At 37.8% G+C, this 22117-nt stretch overlaps 1 protein-coding gene across 1 annotated transcript; it reads left to right on the forward strand.

Annotated features, from left to right (window-relative positions):
* The first annotated feature begins 20001 nt into the window (after window positions 1-20001).
* On the forward strand, window positions 20002-21014 carry LOC109255730 (olfactory receptor 4F3/4F16/4F29-like). Its single transcript, XM_019430515.2, has one exon. It carries the CDS (start codon window positions 20076-20078, stop codon window positions 21012-21014), a length of 939 nt encoding a protein of 312 aa, XP_019286060.2. The 5' UTR covers window positions 20002-20075.
* The last annotated feature ends 1103 nt before the right edge of the window (window positions 21015-22117 follow it).

A 22117-nucleotide genomic window follows, 5' to 3' on the forward strand; every position in this document is an offset into this window, starting at 1 on the left:
AGCAACTGTGAGATCATGACCTGAGTCAAAATTAAGAGCCAGACACTCAGTCGACTGAGCCCCCATGTGTCCCTAAAATTTGTTTTATCTTCTAGTTCACATTAAATTTACCTTCTGATTCTCTGTCTTACACACACACACACACACACACACATACATGCACATCTACACGCAAATATATTGTGATGCATTTTTATTACCTTAGTCTTTTCAGAGTATTGTGGTATATACTTTAATTGCTTTGTGTTAAATGTGAAATTGAAGATTTGGTAGGTTACTTCCTTCTTGAGTTCAGTGGTGAAAATAACAATGGTGAATATTTCCAGATAGTATATATATACATAAATAGAATATTTAACATAGTATATATGTCAGGCACTGCTCTTAACTCTGCCTGCTTTAACTCATTTAGTCTTGGCAACAATCCTTGAGATAGATGGTGCTGTCATTCCTCTTTTACAGATTGGGAGTTGGAAGCCCTGAGAGGTTAAAAGACTTCTCTAATGTTGGTAAATGGTAGATTTGAATTTAATCTAAGCTCTGGTTCCAGCGCCTGGAATTTTAATCATTATGCTTTTTGTTCTTTTTATAAAATTGATATAATGTTGATCGCTGGAAAGTTTTAGTTTGTAGTTTAGTTTCTTCACTTGGGACTAATTTGTCTATGGTTTCTCCCTGTATTTGTGTCAGTTGCTTGTTGATGACAAAAGAAATTTGAATTAATATGTTATATACATGTGGGCCAGCTACTATAAAATGAATATTTAATAACATGGAGGGTTGCTCAGGATAGATTGATAAGTGAAAAAGGAGGCAATAAAACAAGATTTAAAATTTGATCTATTTTAAAATTTATGTGTATAAGTTAAAATGTTAATAGTGATATTTCTTCTGGGGGGATACATATAGGTGTTTTTAAAATTACCTTCTTGTACTTGTCTGTAATTCATACATATTTTATAACAAATGTTGCAATAATGAGAGAAACTACTAACAGAGTCAAATACACTTAAAAATCTCCTAATCTTCGGTATTTTTCACAGTTTTTTGATGTTGAACCTTGACAAAGGTATTTTGCTAGCTTCTATGTAAATCATAATCACTAGTGGTAGTTTATTCGCCTTTAGAGTTGACCTCTAAAAGAATTCTAACAGGCATGGTTTTTAGTCTCAAAAATTGCATTGCGTTTCTCCTGGTATATCTTTGGTGAACCCATAGATAATTACACATTTTATCATCCTTTCTGAAAGGAAGTTCTATCTTCATGGTCTCCAGATCCTTTATTCATTGAATGGGTTTGGGTCAATCTCTGCGTTTGGTATCACTGGGGCTATCAAGACGCTTTCACATGCAATTCCTCTGCCCTTTAGAAATGGAGGTTATGATGGCAATCCCTAATTCTCTGCGTAGCTTATGAGGAGATACTTTGGTTGATTCGAATTTTAACCCTGGGGAGTAGTTATTGTTGGAAATCAGAGTGAGACCAACTGGAGGAGTCACCAATAATGTCCTGTAGGCTGATTTAGAGCCAAGCCCTGAAAGTCAGTCATACAAAAGAAAGTTAAAATCCCCCTAGCATTTTTATAAAATAGCCAAATAGGACAATATTTACATGGGAAAAATGGCAGGTTTAGTGTAGATTTGGTCTATGTGCCTCTTAATCGTAGCTGACTGTCCACTCTCTATATAGTAGTGTTCCACGAGTTAAGGATAGATGGTATATGAATAATAGAAACTGCCCTTGTCCAAGAGAGTTGAGTCTTGGGAGAAAGAAAGGTAGTCTATTTTCATTTTAAGTTAGTGAAAAGTAGACAAAGAATGAAATGAAAAAAAGACTTTCTTCATGTTGATTTAGCAACAGATGGAATAAAGCATGAAGTGACTTTAGGATCTGCTCAATCTCTATGGTGCCAATTGATTAAATTAATATGCTTTTCAAATCAGAGGTACAGCCAAGGGGAAGACCTCATTAATGAGAATTTGTGGAATAATGTGAAAATCCCTAGATTTGGATCCCTAGGCACCTATATTTTTATCTCTTAGTAGTCATTTAATTAAAATGACTGTTTACAACCTGGAAATGTGAGTCTCTGATGTATTTAATATGACTCTTCTTCAGCTGTTATGTGTTAATATTTTTAGGGCCCTTATTTTCCATTCTGATCAAGGATTTGCAAATACCCTTCTTACTTGTATCCACACCAGATAAAATTTAAAGGAGCATGCAAATTAAAAAGCATTGCAATTAGTTATCTTATAAGGCAAATTTGACTAGTTTCCATTTGAGAATTACCTTTGTGTTTTCGACTAAGCCAGAAGATTGGAGATGCTAGGGACAATGGAGTTGCTGTGTAAGTGAGAATATGTTCCATGCAAGGAGTTATAGTAGAAAGCCCTTACAAAGGTGCTTGCTCCTGTGATACTTCCCCTCAATAGGACTTTGGAGGAGTTTGAAGAGGTCATGGAAAGCCAAAATTCATTTGGAACCTCAAGAAGGAATATTGGAAATGATATGGACGTAGGTTCCATGAAGATAATCTCTGTCACTTCCAGGATGTATGTGTTGTAGTCCCTGACGATTTCAAGGAGAACCTTGTTTTGACTCTATGTGAACTTATCCATCATAGTAAGGACAAGTTTCCCATCATTGTAAATCAACACTGCTAGGGAAATTTTAGAAAAATCACTTAGAGTATTTCTAAGACATGCCTACTTTTCCAACAAGATAATCGTGGCAAAACTGTCAAGATTAGGCATATGTGGGAGCCAGAATCTCACAGCCCATTTGAATACATCCAAACTGACTTCATATTATTACTGCCTGCAATGGGATATGAATATGTTTTATTTTTCTGTGTTTGTTTTCAGAACGGTCAACATCCTTGTTAGCGATCCGTGTCTCTGACACTGGCAAAAGTGTCCTCAGTTTCCCACTTGGGGAGTGACGAGGCTGTCATTAAAGACGTATGCAAGACATTCTCATGTACATGAAAACTCCACTATTCATACCATCTCCCATCTTCTGGCCTAGTAGAAAAGACAAATGGAATTCTTTCTTTTTTTTTTTTTTTTGGCTTTAAAAAGTTTCTATTTTAATGCCAGTTACTTAACATACAGTAGTATGTTTCAGGTGTATGCTGTAGTGATTGAACAATTCTGTACATCACCTGGTGCTTGTAAGACAAATGGAATTAATTTAAATTTATTCAAACCTTCAGAAATATTTCAGCTTCCTTAGCTCATAGTCTATTGATGTCTTAGTAACAGGCCAATCTGTGCATCTTAGAATATCATCTGTTCTTAGACTCCATTCTGTTGCAAGCAGATATGGCCCAATACTACAAGGAACTAGTGTACTACATTACTCAGGGCTTTTTGTTTGTTTTGTTTTAAATTTACATTCAAGTTAGTGCAACAATGATATCAGGAGTAGATTCCCTAATGCCCCGTACTCATTTAGTCCATCCCCCCTCCCACAACCCTTCCAGTAACACTGTTTGTTCTCCATATTGGAGAGTCTCTTATGTTTTGCCCCCTCCCTGTTTTTATATTATTTTTGCTTCCCTTCCCTTATGTTCCTCTGTTCTGTGTCTTAAAGTCCTCATATGAGTGAGGTCATATGATATTTGTCTTTCTCTGACTAATTTTGCTTAGTATAATAGCCTCTAGTTCCATCCACGTTGTTGAAACGGCAAGATTTCATTCTGTTTGATTGCCGAGTAATACTCCATTGTATATATGTACCACATCTTCTTATCCATTTATCTATTGATGTACATTTGGGCTCTTTCCACACTTGGGCTATTGTTGATAGTGCTGCTATAAACATTGGGGTGCACGTGTCCCTTCGAAATAGCACACCTGTATCCCTTGGATAAGTGCCTAGTAGTGCAATTGCTGGGTCGTAGGGTAGTTCTATATTGATTTTAATTTTAATTTTTAAAAAATATTTAAAGTTTATTTTTCACAGAGAGAGAGAAAGTGAGAGAGAACATGGATGGGGCAGGGGCAGTTGTATTTTTAATTTTTGGAGGAACTGCATACTGTTTTCCAGAGTGGCTGCACCAGTTTGCATTCCCACCAGCAATACATAAGAGATCCTCTTTCTCTGCATCCTTGCCAACATCTGTTGTTGCCTGAGTTTTTTTCAAAAATTTTTTAATGTTTATTTTTTGAGAGAGAGACAGAGTGCGAGCAGGGGAGGGGCAGAGAGAGAGGGAGACACAAAACTGTAAGTGGGCTCCAGGCTCCACGCTGTCTGCACAGAGATCGACATGGGGCTCGAACTCACACACTGAGATCATGACCTGAATCTGAGTCAGATGCTTAACCGGCTGAGCCACCCAGGTGCCCTGCCTGAGTTGTTAATGTTAGCCATTCTGACATGTGTGAGGTGGTAGCTCATGGTGGTTTTGATTTGTATTTCCCAGATGGTGAGTGACGTGGAGCATTTTTACATGTGTCGGTTGGCCATCTGGATGTCTTCTTTGGAGAAGTGTCTGTTCATGTCTTTTGCCCATTTCGTCACTAGGTTCTTTGTTTTTTGGGGGTTGAGTTTGATAAGTTCTTTCTAGATTTTGGATACTAACCTTTGACCTGATATGTCGTTTGCAAAATGCTTGACCCATTCTGTCGGTTGCCTTTTAGTTTTGCTGATGGTTTCCTTCATTGTGTAGAAGCTTTTTATTTTGATGAAGTCCTAATAGTTCATTTTTGCTTTTGTTCACTTGCCTCCAGAGACATGTTGAGTAAAATTTGCTGCAGCCACGATCAAAGAGGTTTTTGCCTGCATTCTCCTCAAGGAATTTTGATGGCTTCCTGTTGACATTGAGGTCTTTCATCCATTTTGAGTTTATTTTTGTGTATGGTGTAAGAAAGTGGTCCAGGTTCATTCTTCTGCATGTTGCTGTCATGTTTTTCCAGCAGCACTTGCTGAAGAGACTGTCTTTGTTCCATTGATATTCTTTCCTGCTTTGTCAAAGATTAGCTTGTGACATTAGTCAATGGCCCTCCATTTGTGGGTGCATTTCTGGGTTCTCTATTCTGTTCCATTGATCTGAGTGTCTGTTCTTGTGCCAGTACCATACTGTGTTGATGATTACAGCTTTGTAGTATAGCTTGAAGTCCAGGATTGTGATGCCTCCTGCTTTGGTTTTCTTTCTCAAGATTTCTTTAGCTATAAGGGGTCTTTCTGGTTCTGTGCAAATTTTAGGAGTATTTGTTCTAGCTCTGTGAGGAACACTGGTGTTATTTTGATAGGGATTGCATTGACTATGTAGATTGCTTTGGGTGGTTACGCCATTTTAACAGTATTTGTACTTCCTGTCCAGGAGCATGGAATCTTTTTCTGTTTTTTTGTGTCTTCTTCAATTTCTTTCATAAGCTTTCTATCGTTTTCAGTGTACAGATTTTTCACCTGTTTGGTTAGATGTATTCCTAGGTATTTTGTGGTTTTTGGTGCAATTATAGATGGGATCGATTCCTTGATTTGTCTTTCTGTAGCTGCATTGTTGGTGTACAGGAGTGCAACCATCTTCTGTGCATTGATTTTCTATCCTGCCACTCTACTGAATTCATGAATCAGTTCTAGCAGTTTTTTGGTGGCCACATCACTCGGTTTTATCATCAGCAGGTACTAGCATCTTTTCCTCACCCTTCCAAGGAAATCTTGCATGACCTAACAACTGAAGAACTTCCTAGAGGAATCACTGATTCACTCTTTATGGTGCCATCCCTGAAGTGGAGATTTCTGTAAGTGATCATTAATTGGAAAACATGGCCAGAAAGGTATCATTAACCTCAGCTGAAGTTATAATGGACTCTGATAGCTTTTGAGGCTGAATATGCAAGTCTAAGCATCATTTTAGCCTATGTAGCAGTGGACCACACAATAGCTTTAGACTTTCTATTAGCTAGCCAAGTCAGTTATGTTTGTGCTTCTGCCAACACTTTTTGTTGCACTTGATGTAAGCCAGAAAGAACACTTAATGTCTAAACAGAAGAAGATGGTTTATCTGGCTTGACAAGGTATGTAATTAGATTCAAAGGTACATTGTTTAGGCTCGAGTTTGGTAATTTACAATTCTGTCTCTGAAGCATTCTGCAGTGTTTCATAATTATTCTGCTCTGGAATTTCTGTGCATTGCCACTGCAGGTAATTTCCAAAGTTTTGAGGGCTGCTGTATAGTCGTATCATACCACATGACCCAGCAATCGATCATTCAACAAGGAGCATATTGGTTGGCTCCTAATTGGACTCCAAACTATTGTTTCTGTGACATCAATGCCATCTAGAAATTCTGATGTAGTCAGGAGTGAGGCTACTTTTTTTCTGACCCTCCGGATGCAAAACACAGTCCTCAATCAGTCATGCATGACTGAGAACTAGAACAACCGTCTCAACCAATTGTGTAATTTTAACCAGGGAACATCTTGTGATTCACATTGCACTTCCTTTATTTTTGCCCCAGACTCTTGCCTTGCCTGTATCAACTCTGGCTTTAAAACATCAACCAATCTCAAGATTTGCCCAGGTTTTGATAGCCTGTTTTAATAAGTGTGAATGAGATCGACCCATATGCCGTGGTCACCTTGTTCCCACTTTCCCTAATTAAGTGCTATTCTGGAATTGTGCGGTTTTTTTGGTGCTGTAAGTCAGTAAAACTGTTTTAGTAGTATGGCAGATTTTTTTTATTGGACATGGAGATTTCCACATAAAAATGCTTGAACTTACTAATAAATGATTTAAAACATTTAGGAAATTACTAGGCTGAGAATATAAAAAAAATTATACCATATTTTTTCTGATCTCACAAACAAAAATATTTGATACAAAATGTCTCCAAATGTGGAAAACTTTAATGCTTGTCATGTGAGTTTTCAAATTCATCTTTCTTTAGAAAATAGTAGAAGGATGAGTGGCTATTTCTTTGACTTTCTCATATCAGAAACCACAGTAACAATAGCCTCAAATCATGATTCAAATGGGGGGCGCCTGGGTGGCTCAGTTGGTTAAAGCTTGGACTCTTCATTTCAGCCCAGGTTATGATCTCCCATTTGTGGGTTCTAGCCTCATGATGGGCTCCCCACCTCAGTATAGAACCTGCTTGGGATCCTCTCTCTCTCTCTGTCTGTCCCTCCTCTACATGCAGTCAGTCTGCCTGTCTGTCTAAAATAAATAAGTAAAAAAACCCATTTATTTATTTCTTTTACATATGGGGGGTGGCCCTGGGAGAGGCAGAGAGAGAGTCTGAAGCAGGCTCTGCACAAGTGGGGCTTGAACCCATGTACTGTGAGATCATGACAAGAGCCCAAATGAAGCATTGGTCTTTTAACTGACTGAGCCACCCAGGCCCCACTAAATAAAAAACTTTAAATGATAAAAAAAAATTCAGTGGAAGCAGACAGTATCTCAAACTTGTACCTGTACTTTCATCTTTGTTATCTTTATTTGATCTCTAACTGTACAGAATCTACTTGTGACTTTGAGTCATAGTTCTTTTTTTATTGAAATAAGTTGCCCTCAGTGAATTTTTAGCTTTTTTCTAACACAACAAACCTGAATTCCTCAACTTAATGATTTTAATGAATAACTCAGTTTGTGGTAACAGAATTCAATTATTCTTAAGAACTTTAAAATCTAGTGTATGCAGAATGCACAAATTAGCCTAGAATGACAAAAAGTCTTTTTAAAAAACCAACAAAACTTCTCAGACATTCATGCAAACCTTCTGTTAGGCTGAATTGTTTTCATAGGAGTATCTTTCAAACGAAAGTTAAGGTGTAGTCCTCATCTAAAAAGGGAAAAATAGAATCAAAACAGTATTTTTAAGTTACATTCTTACAACTTCCCATCAATATCCTTGGCATTTAACCCACTTCCTTTGCCAGAAGAGGATTTTTGTTGCTTTTTCAAGCTAAAACTAGAAAGATTTTATCAGTTAGTTTATGTTTTAAGTCAGTCTTTTCTGGTTAGAGGCCTAAGATTTATTTGGTAACTTAGTTTTACTCTTTCTTCTCTTTCATGTCGTTATTGTTATGTTTTCTTTTCTTTTTGTGTTTAATTTAATTTCAAGTTAGTTACCATACAGTGTAGTATTGATTTCAGGAGTAGAACTCTGTGATTCATCACTCCATATGTAACACCCAGTGCTCATCCCACCAAGTGCCCCCCTTAATGCCCATCCCTCCAGCAACCCTCAGCTTGTTGTGTGTATTTAAGAGTCTCTTATGGTTTGCCTTCCTCTCTGTTTTTATCTTAATTTTTCTTTCCCTTCCCCTGTGTTTATCTGTTGTGTTTCTTAAACTCCACATGTGAGTGAAATCATATGACGTTTGTGTTTCTCTAACTTAGCATAATATATTCTAGTTACGTGTAGGTTGTTGCAAATGGCAAGATTTTATTCTTTTTGATCACTAATATTCCATTGTGATATATACATAAACACAGCGTGTATATATCATTGTGTGTGTATAATATCTATGCATATATCCAGATCTGTCTGTATATACCATATCTATACCACATCTTCATTATCCATTCATGAGACTATAAGGGTTAAATTGTAGTGTAAGACTAATGTGTAGCTTGAAAAATAACAGCTTTGTTCTGACACTGAAGGTCAAGAGATAACAGCCTTGCTTTACTCTTGTAAATTATGCTTCATACTCTTGTAAATCAGGCTTTACCAATGAAGGAAACAAAGGTCAAAGAAAAGAGCATCAGAGGCAAGGTCAAGGAGATCCACTGGTTGCAACTTAGCTGCAAAAAGTCTAAAATAATCACCCCATCCAGCAACTGTTTCTAACTCATCTGGGAACTGTTTCTAACTCATCTGGGAACTGCTTCTCTGTTCTGTTCCCAGGTGATGATAAAACCATGTCATCGGCCATAAAAACTCTGTACCCCGGCTGTTAGGGGCCGCACTCTTATCAAGAGTGTTGGTCCTGATAGGTCGGCCTTGCCTCTCATTGGAATAAACTTTGTTGTGACTGTCACTGGTGCCCATAGCATTCTGTTTCAGGAGTCCTGTGGATGCAACAAGACTTGTCTTTAGTATCTTGTTTTTAGCTTATTTCTGTGTTATCAGTATGAGCTTTACCTACTGGCAATATCTCTACTGGTTTTTAATTTTCTATAGTTACGAATGGGAAGAACTAACCCACAACTAAGATATTCATTACCTGTAAATTTCTACGTAAGTGGGAAAGGGAAAGGGGAGAAAATTGTGATTGTAAACAATTATTCCTATAGCTGCGCCAAGAGCTCCAAAGGCAGGGAATTCAGTTATTTCTTCTAGCAAGTGAAAGAGCAAGAGAAAGGGAGGAAAATTTAAAGATACATTGCCCATATTTTATAGTTTGTGCTGCGGTTTTTCTGATTAGGGTTTTGTACTCTCTGCGTATGCAGTTTCTTTATGACTGTTTGGTCTTGAAAATTTGGCAATTTTATGTAAATGCATTGTTTTATGAATAATTATATACAAGTCTGGAGCAAAATACCACCTCAAGAAGTTGTGACCTGACAATTTATAGAGATAGCTCTTCTAGATCACCTCCTCCCCTTACTTCACACTCAACTTCTGTTGGTGCAGAAAGAGTGTTGGAGGTGAAGGCACTGAAAACACAGTGACGATATTCTGTTTACCTCCATTATATCACAGTCAACAGAGAAACTTGAATCATACTGGGTCAGCCTCAGGACTGAGTTTATTTCATGAAAGACACACTCAAAGCACATCACCTTGGGGCAGCACTCCAAATGTTCTTGCAGACTAGTTTCTCTGCAGGGAGCCAGGTAGATTGGGGCAGTGAATAACCAAAGGAGAATTTTTCCTCTCCTTTGAATATCATTTGATTGCATTGCAGGAAGACTGTTTTTTTTGTGTGTTGTTTTTGTTTTGGTGTGTATGTTTTGTTTTCTTTTTTTTTGTCTGTTTTTAACCTCAAATAGTTGTTGCTCTGGGAAACAGGTAAATACTGACTAATAGGGAAAAATTGAGAATGGCTTGGAAATGGGCAAAGAAATGACTGGGTGCCCTTTCCATGGAATACTGGGCATTGGCTAGGGGATCCTCTGGGATTATGTGGGTCTATAGGAATGTGGGCCTTTGTCTTTGATTATGGTCTTAAAAAATTTTTTTTTTAAATATTTACTTTTGAGAGAGAGTATGAGCAGGGGAGGGGCAGAGAGAGGGGGAGACACAAAATCTGAAGCAGGCTCCAGGCTCCCTCCAAGCTGTCAGCACAGGGCCTGATGCGGGGCTGGAGCTCATGACCTGGGAGATACTGACCTGAGCCGAAGTCAGATGCTTATCTGACCTAGACACCCAGGCGCCCCCCATTTGAATTGATTTTAACACATGTTAGTTTGCTTGTTAATTAATGACTTTGTAGGAATGTCATGATTTTAGCGTTTTGAAAATTCTATTTTCACTTCTCTATTCTGGCCGACCGGCCCCGCAGACACCTGTGTGTCGTAGACTGGGACGCCTCATCTGCAGCGGAGCACAAACAGCGAGCCCAGCCGCTTAGGGCTCACCTCACCCGCCTACCCGGATGCTGCCAACCCGGTCAACAAAATTCAGAGATTGCTTTCCCACTATGGCATGGATCATAGACTTTTGGCTTGAACGCACTTAACTCCTTTTCTTCCCATTTCCTTTGAACTACTATCTTTCATGTTTCTAGTCTGTTGCCGGATTGGATTTAATAAAATGTTTCCATTCAACACTGTCTTCTGTCTCTTGATTTTGTTTTTTATTTCAGTACACCAACAAGATACAAATTGAGACTAGTTAGCCTCTAATTAGAGGCACAGGCAAGTGTTTGTTCAAAATGACTATAGTAGTGCCTCCCTGAACAAGTTGGAGTTTTCATTGAGACATGACTCAGCAAATGGTTAACCTAAGCGAAGGGGGGTACAGCTTGTTCATTTCAACACTCCTGTGATTTTTATTTTGTCTTGTCCCTTATGGTTCAGGGTGGTCATTGCTTGTGATTTTGTTTTGTTCCTTAGAAATTACTGTTCCTATTTTCTTTTCTCAGTTTCTAAAACTGCTTTTAGATACAGAGTCATCTAAAAGTTCCCGAGCAGAAAAATACAGCTTTTCGCAGCATCATATGACCCTGGATCCTTACCCAGTAATTTTATGAATTTCCTTTTCTGTATCCCATCGATGCTTCCAGCAAATTTACAGGGGGAAAAAAAAACAACAAAACAGACTGTTTCTATCCCGATTAGAAATTAGCTGCAGAGATGGGAGCTGTCACTGAAGCCCTGAAGAAAGGTTTCTAGCTCTCAGTTTTTGATGTACCTGTGATTCAGTGCTAAGCTGGTTTGCTGTAGTACCCTGTGTTGGAAGTTACTATCTGAGTGACAGATAGCATATTCTGAAAGAAAAGGACTTTGGTGTTCAACTTCACTTTACTTACAGGGTTTAGGGCTACAAAGAAAATGGTGAATTTAGGGGCTGAAGTTTTGTGAGTAGCAGGAAAAAAATCTAGGAACCTTACTGGTGACTGATGTACTTATCACAGAATTATTTAAGTAGTTTTATAGCTTTAGTGAAAACAAATTCTAAGAACATGTATTGTCACTTAAATATGCCATTCTCTGTGGCTAATCTGGTTTCCTGATGAAATGATTACATTGATAGGTCTAGCTTCTTTTCAACGACCATCAGTAAAGACAGCATCTTAAAAAAAAAAAGAATATGTTTTATAGCTTTATTAAGCTATTATTGATAGATATGTCAATTTGAAGTATACAGGGTGATAATCTGATACCCATATATAAATCAATAAATGTGATATACCACACTAATAGGTTGAGAGATAAAAATCATATCATCTCAATAGATACAGAAAAATAAGTTAACAATCTTCCACATCCTCTCCAGATTAACAGCTCTCACCAAATGGGTATACAAGGAATGTACTGAAGCATAATAAAGGCCATTTATGATAAAACCATAGCAAACATCATACTCCATGGTGCAAGTTTGAAACCTTTTCCTGTAAGCTTAGGAACAAGACGGAGGTACCCACTCTTGCTGCTGCTTTGCAACATAATGCTAGAAGTCCTAGCCATGGCAAATAGATAAGAAAAAGAAGTAAAAGCCTTCCAAATCAGAAAGGAAAAGTAAATTGTCTATGTGTGCAGATGATAAGAGTTTTTTAAATACAGAAAATCCCAAAGCCTCTACCAGAAACTTAGAACTAATAAATGCATTTGTTTAGTGATGTTGCAGGATACAAAACCAATGTACAGAAATCAGTTCATTTCTTACACTGAGAACGAGCTATCTGAAAAAGAAATAAAATAATCTAGTTTACAATAGCATCAAAAGAATAAGATACTTAAACATAAGTTTAACCAAAGAAATAGAAGATACATACACTGAAAATTCAAAGCAATTGATTATAGACATTGAGGAAGACACACAAAAAAATGGAAAGATATCTTGTGTTCATGGATTGAAAGAATATCTTAAAGTGTTTAAAGCTCGTCATTATAATTATAATTCTATAATGATTAATTCTATACTTCTATATATTCAATGCAATGCTTATCAAAATTACAATGGCATTTTTTTTTTACCAGAAGAGAAAAAACAATCTTAAAATTCATATGGCTAAAGACCCTAAATAGCCAAAGATATTTAGTTTTGGCTAAATAGCCTTCTGAGGCTTCTAGCCTTCTGAGGTCTTTTGACAGATTAGAATAGTGAAATGAATTAAATATATTCTCCTAGATACTCCTTGGATGGCCTTTGGCATCATGCAGTATGGAAAGGACAAACACCAAACTTTTTGCCTCCAAGTTTTGTACTTTTCTATGTTTATTGGCCTTTTAATTTTTCTTCCGTTATGAACTGTCAATTCATTCTATTTTTTGTTTTCTACTAGTTCGGCTTATTTGACTTACCAGAGTAGAGGAAGGTATCTGTAATGATTAATTTATATGCTATTATTAAAAATGTATTTTATTTTCATGTTTTTAATATTTAACATATTTTAAATCCAAGAAAATTATATTGAGGGCCTTAGTTTGAATGCAATAATCTTAATGTACTTAATTGTGTGTTAACAGTTTTTGGATGAATTATCTTCTATTTTTCCAATTTGCTGCACTCTGACCATTCTTTGGGTTGGTTTCCTATTGTTTCCGGGGGAAGGAAAGTGTGCCCACACCTCTCTATCTCCATCTCTCTGCCTTCTGTCCTAATCTGTTTGTACCCCAAGTGTACACATCCTTCTCCATTATTCTGAGCCTTTCATATTTACTCATGCTTGCTGTTCTTATTTGTTGTTTGGACCTTTGAACACACAAAGAGACTTCGTTGACAAAATGTGTCAAGATTTCTAAGTTCTACAACTGTTTTGCTGAAAATTTTTGAGTTTTTTTCCATTTAAAAAACATAAAATACATTTTTCCTTTCAATAGAGATTTCCCTGGATTATATCATAAAAAAATCTAAAAAGTATGTAGCTCTTTATTTTGTATAAGAAAATCCTACACCTCTTTCCTCCCTCCCTGATAATCCTGTGAGACCGTTCCCTTGGACTCATGACCTCAGGCTGAGAATCCCAGAACTCTAATGCATCATTTGGTCACCACCTTGTGCTATAGCTAAATTAGGAGCCTTTCTCCAAATAGCAGAGTTTTGTTTAGCTTCTTGTCCTAGGGAGGGTGAGTGGAAGGATATGGGCAATGCTTATGCACGGGAGGAAATTCAGTGTGTGGAACTCCTCTGATTCTCTGAGCCTGATGTTATGAGATCTTTTGACAGATTAGGTAGGTGGTGGTGGTGAAGAGGGGCGGAGGGGTTGGTGGACCATACTCTATAAGAAGACCGTCCTTCACAGGTTCCTATGCTTCCAGAGAGGAAGGGTATACGAAAATGAGCAGAAGCAGGAATTGTACAGGAGGGAAGAGTTGGGGCAACTGTATAGAGAAAGGTATGGGAAAGAAAGTGAAATAGATTTTTCCAGCTTTATTCAGAAATAATTGATACACATCACTATATAAATTTAAGGTGTAGAATATGATGGATTGGTTTATGTATATTGTGAAATGACAAACACGGTCGATTTAGTTAATATCCATCTTTTCATAGGTTAAATAAAAAGAAAAAATTTTTCCTTTTGATGAGAACTCTTAGGATTAACTCCCTTAGCAATTTTCTTGTAGATCATAGAGCAGTGTTAACTATAGTCATAATGTCGTACTGAAGTTGCTTTTTAATGGGAATCCAGATTTGAGAACGAAGATATGGGAGAAAGAGTAAAGCATAGAGTTGCCACAGGCTTACAATTACCGTACCTGCCTTTACTATCTCTGATCTGTATTGTGTTTTCTCCAGTTGTCAGCTCATCTGTGGCTCCGCTTGCTGCATTGCCCAGTATGTGATTTGGTCAAACAATTTCAATGTGACCTCAGGCCTCCAAGGGTCTCTTTCTTTCTTTGTCTCTTTTTTTCAAGGGAATGCGTTTAGTTTGTTGTCAAGTTTGTAATTTTAATTCCAGTTTAGGTGTGCAATATCATGTTTCAGAGGTTCTGTACATTGCTCAGTGCTCATCATGATAAGTGTACGCTTAATCCCCTTCACCTAATTCACCCATCCCCTCACCCACCTCGTCTCTGGTAACCGCGAGTTCTCTATTGTTAAGAGTCAAAAGGATGTATGCACTCCTGTGTTTATTGCAGCATTATTTACAATAGGCAAGTTATGGAAACAAAGTGTCTATCTATATCTGAATGGATAAAGAAGATGTGGTAAATACATACACAATGGAATATTGTTCAGCCATAAAAAGAATGAAACCTTGCCATTTGCAACAACATGGATGGATTGAGAGAGTATAATGCTAAGCAAAATAAGAGAAAGACAAGTGCCACATGATCTCGCTCATATGTATAATTTAGGAAGCAAAAATAATGAACAAAGGATCTCTGACTGTTTTGATACCCCATTCTCCTTATTGTGCCAAATAAATACACTGCTCTAAAATTCTGGGTATCAGTTCGTGAACATTTCTGAATGGTGTCACAAAAAGATTTCCTCTGGCTTTTGTCTAAGTTTGTGATACCCAGCTTCATCCAGATCCTCAGAGTTGTTTGGAACCCCTTTATCTCATTACTGTAGATATCTGTCACTCTACACATTTTCTGCACATAGCATATTGCCTTATCTCCCCATTCCCCCCCTTCCCAAACCTCTTCCCCTAGATGATTGACATTATTTGTCAGTTCCTGATTTTACTTTCTCCACTTTGGCACCATTGGTTATCTCCCTAAAATCATGACTTTCTCTGTTTTGATTTTCTCTGCTCTCTTGAATGGCACCAGCGATAGCTCAGCCCTAAGTCTATGGCTTTTACTTAGTCTTCTCAATTTGATCACTGGTTAGCGTATGAAAATGAGCAGTTCCTTAATTCTTTGACATTCCTATATCCCTGATTTTTGTATATAGAAGCAGGGCTTTTAAAAGGCAGATAATAGGGGAGCCTGTGCTGACAGGTCAGAGCCTGGAGCCTGCTTTGGATTCTGTGTCTCCTCCTCTCTGTGCCCCTCACACGCTCATGCTCTGTCTCTCTCTCTCTGTCAAAAATACACATTAAAAAAATGAAAAAAAAAAAATAAAAGGCACATAATATGTAAAAATAGTAGTACTAGCAATATAATAATGATAACAAATACTATGTATTTGTTCTTTTTTGGCCATGCATGTTTCCTCCATTAGCTTTCTCTTATCTGTTTATATGTTATCCTTTAAATAATTATTTCCTTCTCATAACTTCAAATTTTGGATGGCTTCTACGTTTTTGTCTCTAGCTGGGATATTTCTTGTCTGTCAATCACCATGACTTTTTACGAATAAATAGGCCAGACTTTGGTGAATCTTTGGCTCCAAAACTTTGGTGGATTTTGGTTTTTACCCCCCATTCTAATCAGCAACCATCTTTGTCCCTTCCCTTTAACTTGTACACTAATATGTAGGTTTAAGTCTTGTCTCTGTAGCTATAAAACCTTCGGTAAGTTAATTTATATATGTATTAAATGTTTATGTGGGTGGGATAGAATATTTTTCTGAGTAAAATGGAATTCTTTCCACATTTACTGAAATATAATGACCTATAACATTGTGCCAGTTTATGGTGTACTTTTTTTTTTTTTTTTGTATTCTTGGTTAAAGTTTATAGGAGGTATCATTTTTTTAGACCATGAGCAAACATCCATATTTTCTTGATGTAGCCAAGATAGCACTGGATTTGGAATCAGAAGACCTGGTATTTGATTTCAAACCAAGTAACTATGTTTTTAGGTAAGTTACTTTTTTGAATTTGAGATATTTCATTTATAAATGAAAACAATTCTATCAGATATATCCACCCCTACAGATAATTACAAGCATCAAATGTGTGAAAGTCCTTAGTAAAGATGCACCATGAAAATAATGTATACTTTTCCAACTCTAAGATTGCATTGTTAAATGTTTTAGAAACTTTTAAAATATAGTGAAAAAAAATCATTATTTTTTTTCTGACTTTAACAATGGCATGGAAGATGACTACTAATTATATCGTGAAGCCTGGAAAATAGAAACTGTAAATTTCCTGATATGTTGGCTGTTACTGGAACCTGCCACCTCACGCCCGGTCTTCCTTTTCCTTTTACGTGCTGCTTCTTGTTTTCTAAAACTTCATAAAGTTAAACCATGAACCATTATAAGAGTTGAGATGAGGCTTGCCTATTCCCAAGTAGAAATTTATAGCAAGAATACCAGGCATCCTTTAGGGAGTGATTGGGAACTATGTTAATGCTTAGTTTTGAATGTGAAGAGTTCCTTTATGCATGCTGGACTTCATGGAAAAACATGGTAGATGAGAAAAACAGAAACTGAAAAATGATGGACTTGAGAAAATGGTTGTACTTCAGAGAAGTGTTATCAACTAAATGATCAGGATATCCTTGCTACTTATTTTGTATTTTAGGAAACACAAGAACCAGAAGAAATGGTCCTTTTCCTCTTCAAACTTATAATATATTTGAGGAGAGAAAATCTGTAATTGAAACCATTGAGGGGGCACCCTGGGTAACTCAGTCGGTTGAGAGTCTCATTTCGGCTCGGGTCATTTTCTCACAGTTCGTGAGTTTGAGCCCCACATTGGGCTGCTGGCTCTGAGCCCACTTTGGATCCTCTGTTCCCCCTCTTTCTCTGTCCCTCCTTCGCTGGTGCTGTCTCAAAAAGAAATAAAATGTTAAAGAAATTGAAACCATTGAGGAATTATGATTAGTAGCAAAGGATTTGCTCTAATAAGAGAGCAGTTATTATCTCTTCTTAAAAGGCTTTCCTTTCCCCTCTTAGCTTATTAAACTCCTACTGGTTTTTCAAAACTGACAACACTTTCTGCTTTGTAAAGATGTCTCTGAATTTCACAGATTCTTGTGTGTCTTTCTTGTCCAAAAGTAGACATCTGGAATGTCTCCTATGATGCTATATATTGTGGTTTATTTTTAATGTGGTTAATTATTATTTTTCCATTAAAGTTTAAATTTCCTGACTTCTAGGAATAAGAGAGAAGAGATGTTTGTATAAAGTGTGGTTACTAGGAAAATTTTCATAGAGGAAATGGGATTTTGATTTACCTTTAAGGGATGGGTAAGGTTTGCAAGTGTTCTATATTGTACTACCCTATACTTAACGACTAGCCATAGGAGGCTTTGGGCACTTGAAATGTGGCTAGTGCAACCAAGGAAATAGATTTTTAATTTCACTTAATAACCATATGAAAGGAGTGGCTGCTGTTTTGGACTAAGTAGATCTAGGTTTGGCATACCTCTTCTCACTTTATCATTTTTCTAGCATATGGAGTCTGAAGTCATTTTTAGATTAGAAAACCTGGATTCTCTGTAAGTAGTTGTTTTTTCCTCCCTGGACTACTGTTTTCTCCTTTGTAAATTATTAGCTTGGACTAGGTAATCATGAATGAGTTAGTGGGATAATAATTTTTAATGTTTATTTTTGGGAAAGAGAGAGACAAGAGTGTGAGTGGGGGAGGGGCAGAAAGAGAGGGCGGCACGGAATCCAGCATCGAGTTCGAACTCATACACTGCGAGACCATGACCTGAGCTGTGGACGCTTAACCAACTGAGCCACCCAGACGCGTCTGTGGGGTATTTTTATGACTGATTTCACTCATGTACAACTGAGGTGTGCACATGTGTGCATATATAAATACACATATTAAAGGACAAGGGGCACCAGAGTGGCTCAGTCATTTGGGCATCCTACTTCGGCTCAGGTCGTGATCTCATGGCTTGTGACTTCGATACCCACATTGGGCTCTGTGTTGACAGCTCGGAGCCTAGAGCCTGCTTCAGATTTTGTGTGTCCCTCTCTCTCTCTGCCCCTCCTCTGCTCATGCTCTGTCTCTCTCCTTCAAAAATAAATATTAAAATTTTTTTTTAAATAAAAGGAAAAGCTTTGGAATCCATTTTTTTTTTCTATTGCTAGGTTTTTCTTACTCTTTCCTTTTGGTTCCAGTTATGAGGCTTTTTGTGCATTCGTGTATCTTTATTTTACCAGTACTTACTGTTTATTCTGCAACCTACCCCTTTTTTTCAGATCACCTTGCTTTTTAGCAGCAAATCTAAGTATTCTGGGAACCAGAGGGCTGGAGATGCAGAGTTGGACACACAGGCAAGAGAATATATCTCCTACATGGCAACATTTTAGTCTGAAAAAAATAGGTAACAAGTAGAGAGATTCATGTAGTCATGCAAAATTAGGGGCAGGGAACCATCAGACTTGGCATTGGATCACAGACAATTGAGAGAATTGAAATGGAAGAGAGGAGATAAGAAAAATTAAAGGCCAAGGTTGATGGAAGGATAGCAGAGAGTCATGGTTATGTGGTAACTGTGAAATTAGTGGGCATATCTTCATCCAAACTCCCAAAGCTTAGGGCTCCAATAGCTATAACCAAGGTTCACACACTTCAGAGATTATAAAGACTCTGGACAGATAAATGGCATTGGCTTCCTTAACTTCCCTGACTTCCCATAACACCCCATTCTCCTTGCACATCTCGGGCGAGTCCTGCTAACCATCTTTCTAGGTACTTCTAGTTTCTGGGTTTCATGCAAGTACTCTGTGCCATCAACATCTATTCTGCCCTTGGTCCTGGCATACACCCAAGTCACCTCTATATCCTAAGTCAGGTTTCCTTAGCTTGCCACTACCCTGTGGGCTTAGTGTGAATTGCAAAAGTGATTGTAGGTAGTGGTATAAGACCTACTACAAGAGACATAATATGTGTCTGAGATGAGTTGAGGGTAAGAAATAAGACGACTTGAATGACTGAGGAATTGTTGTATGAACAGTTCAAATAGTACCAGTGAGGGGTGCCTGGGTGGCTCAGTCAATTAAGCATCTGAGGTTGGCTTAGGTCATGATCTCATGGTTGGTGGGTTCAAGCCCTGCATCAGGTTGTTTGCTGGCACCATGGAGCCTGCTTGGGATTCTCTCTCTTTCTCCCTCTTTTACCCCTCCCCACCCCCCCCCGTCCCTCCTTCTCTGTCTCTCTCTCTCTTTTCCTCTCTCTCTGCTCTCCCCCTCTGGTGCTGTCTCTGTCTCTGTCTCACTCAGTATAAATGCATAAACTTAAAATACTAAAAAAAAGCAATAGCAGTGAATTCTGGCAAATGCAGTCTTTACCTCTTCTTTGTTTTTCTGTTTCTGTTGCATGCACCACCTTGCCTGCCCCTCCCGATCCTTGCTATATACATCTATGTTTTCATATTTGCTTCATTGTCTTGTTTATAGATCGATAGTCCTGGCAGCCATGGTGTTAGGAATATTGCACGTGGAAGTGACTCAACTGCTTTAGGTGACCCCAGTAAAATGCATATTTAATAATGACCCTGAGAAGGAATTGAGGGGACACCTTGTTTTCACAATGTGAATAGCCTTGATTGATTATTCATTTTAATGTAGAACTTTATTAACATTCTCATTTTAGTTTCTTGTTATTTTCTTTTGTCTGGAAACATTCTAGCGGATAAATCAATGGATAGAGCAAATCACTCTGTGGTGTCAGAGTTTGTGTTCCTGGGACTCACCGATTCCTGGGAGATCCAACTTCTCCTCTTTGTGTTCTCCTCTATGGTTTATGTGGCAAGCATGATGGGAAACTCCCTCATAATGCTCACTGTGATTTCTGACCCTCACTTACACTCCCCCATGTACTTTTTGTTGGTCAACCTGTCCTTCATTGACCTGGGAATTTCTTCTGTCATTTCTCCGAAGATGATTTATGACCTTTTCAGAAAGCGTAAGGTCATCTCCTTTGGTGGCTGCATCGCTCAAATCTTCTTCATCCACGTCATTGGTGGCGTGGAGATGGTGCTGCTCATCGCCATGGCCTTTGACAGATATGTTGCCATATGCAAGCCTCTGCACTATTTGACTATTATGAACCGAAAAATGTGTATTTTGCTTACAGTTGCTGCCTGGGTAATTGGCTTGACCCACTCTGTGATTCAACTGGGTTTTGTAATAACATTGCCATTCTGTGGCCCTAATGTGTTAGACAGCTTTTACTGTGACTTTCCTCGGTTCATCAGACTTGCCTGCACAGACACCTACCGTCTAGAGTTCATGGTCATAGCCAACAGTGGGTTCATATCTCTGGGATCATTCTTCATATTGATTGTCTCGTACATTTCTATCCTGATCACTGTTCGGAAACACTCTTCAGCAGGCACATCTAAGGCCCTCTCCACTTTGTCAACTCATGTCATGGTGGTGATTTTGTTCTTCGGCCCTTGCATCTTTGTTTATATCTGGCCTCACCCCACCTCACACCTAGACAAATATCTTGTTGTCTTTGATGCAGTTCTCACTCCTTTTTTTAATTCAGTCATCTATACATTCAGGAACAAAGAGATGAAAGTGGCAATGAGGAAAATGTGTAGTCGGTTTATTATTTATAGAAGGATTTCTTAAATGACACAAGTATTACAAAATTTCCTTACTGACTTGAAGTAACATTACATATCTATAGTTTGAATACCAGATTCCAAGTACCTTACTACCCTTGAGTTGTCCCAGATTAAAATAACAAGGGTCTTAAAAAATCTTAACTGAGAAATTGTGTTGCTGCCTATGGTTGGTTGAAGGAAGCATGTGGTGTAAAAACAAGTAGCTCCCAGAGAAGGACAATTGCTTGTCTCTCGGGAGACATTACCTTGATGAATTTACTGTGGTCTAGAATTCAAAATTGTGTCTCTTCAGTGTCTGAGTGCGTTACATAAGGGAATGCTGATTGACACTAAATAAATTGATACTAGATAGAAATATATACGTATGTCAAGGTGTCGTTTGATTAATTTGCTGTAAAAGATCAGCAAATGGTCTGAACTTTCATGTAAGCCTAATTGATTAATTCAGTGAAGGGAAATGTATGAGAAGTCAAGTGATGGTAAGGACATTAATGAGGAGGGAAACGGAGTAAGAGGAGTCAGCTGGACACTCAAATAATCACATGAGATTTTGATGCCTTTGAGGATAGGCCTGCCATCAGAAGTAGAAAAATAATGGATCCTTAGGCCAGACCGCCTTTCTGTCGGACAGAGCTGGTTGGTCTCACAAGATTTACCTTTTGACTTTTGTTTGTACTCTGTTTCAGACTATCTAACTCCTATGTTCTTTAAGATTCGTTATCATTTTTGTTTGTAACTAGCCAGGTTCTTCCTTTTTCTTCTTCTGAAATAATACTATTCCCATTGCATTTACAGGGTTTGAGTCATTGCAAGCTAAGTTTTAGTTTTGGAGGTGTTTTGTATATGACTGTATTATATTCTATAAGAATGTGGGATTTGCATACATGGATTTAGAAATTTCAGTTCATATCCATTTTAACAGAGAAGAACCGAGTCTCATTCTCAGAGATGTAGTACAAATAACTCTGAACCTTATGTATCCTTACACATAGTCCTTAACCAGTTTATCAGTATTCCTATTGTCTTGTAAGTGGTCCTTATTAATGAAATTACAATGTCACTTGCTAATTTTTTGTGTTTTCTTTCGATTTCCATTGCTCTTTTTAT

The sequence above is a fragment of the Panthera pardus genome, unplaced genomic scaffold (assembly GCF_024362965.1).
Source record: "Panthera pardus isolate Hobbes unplaced genomic scaffold, ASM2436296v1 HiC_scaffold_24, whole genome shotgun sequence".
In the NCBI taxonomy this organism is placed as follows: domain Eukaryota; kingdom Metazoa; phylum Chordata; class Mammalia; order Carnivora; family Felidae; genus Panthera; species Panthera pardus.

Bases quoted from the DNA above. Each gene is read 5' to 3' on its own strand.
- LOC109255730 (XM_019430515.2), top strand. From the start codon at position 20,076: ATGGATAGAGCAAATCACTCTGTGGTGTCAGAGTTTGTGTTCCTGGGA.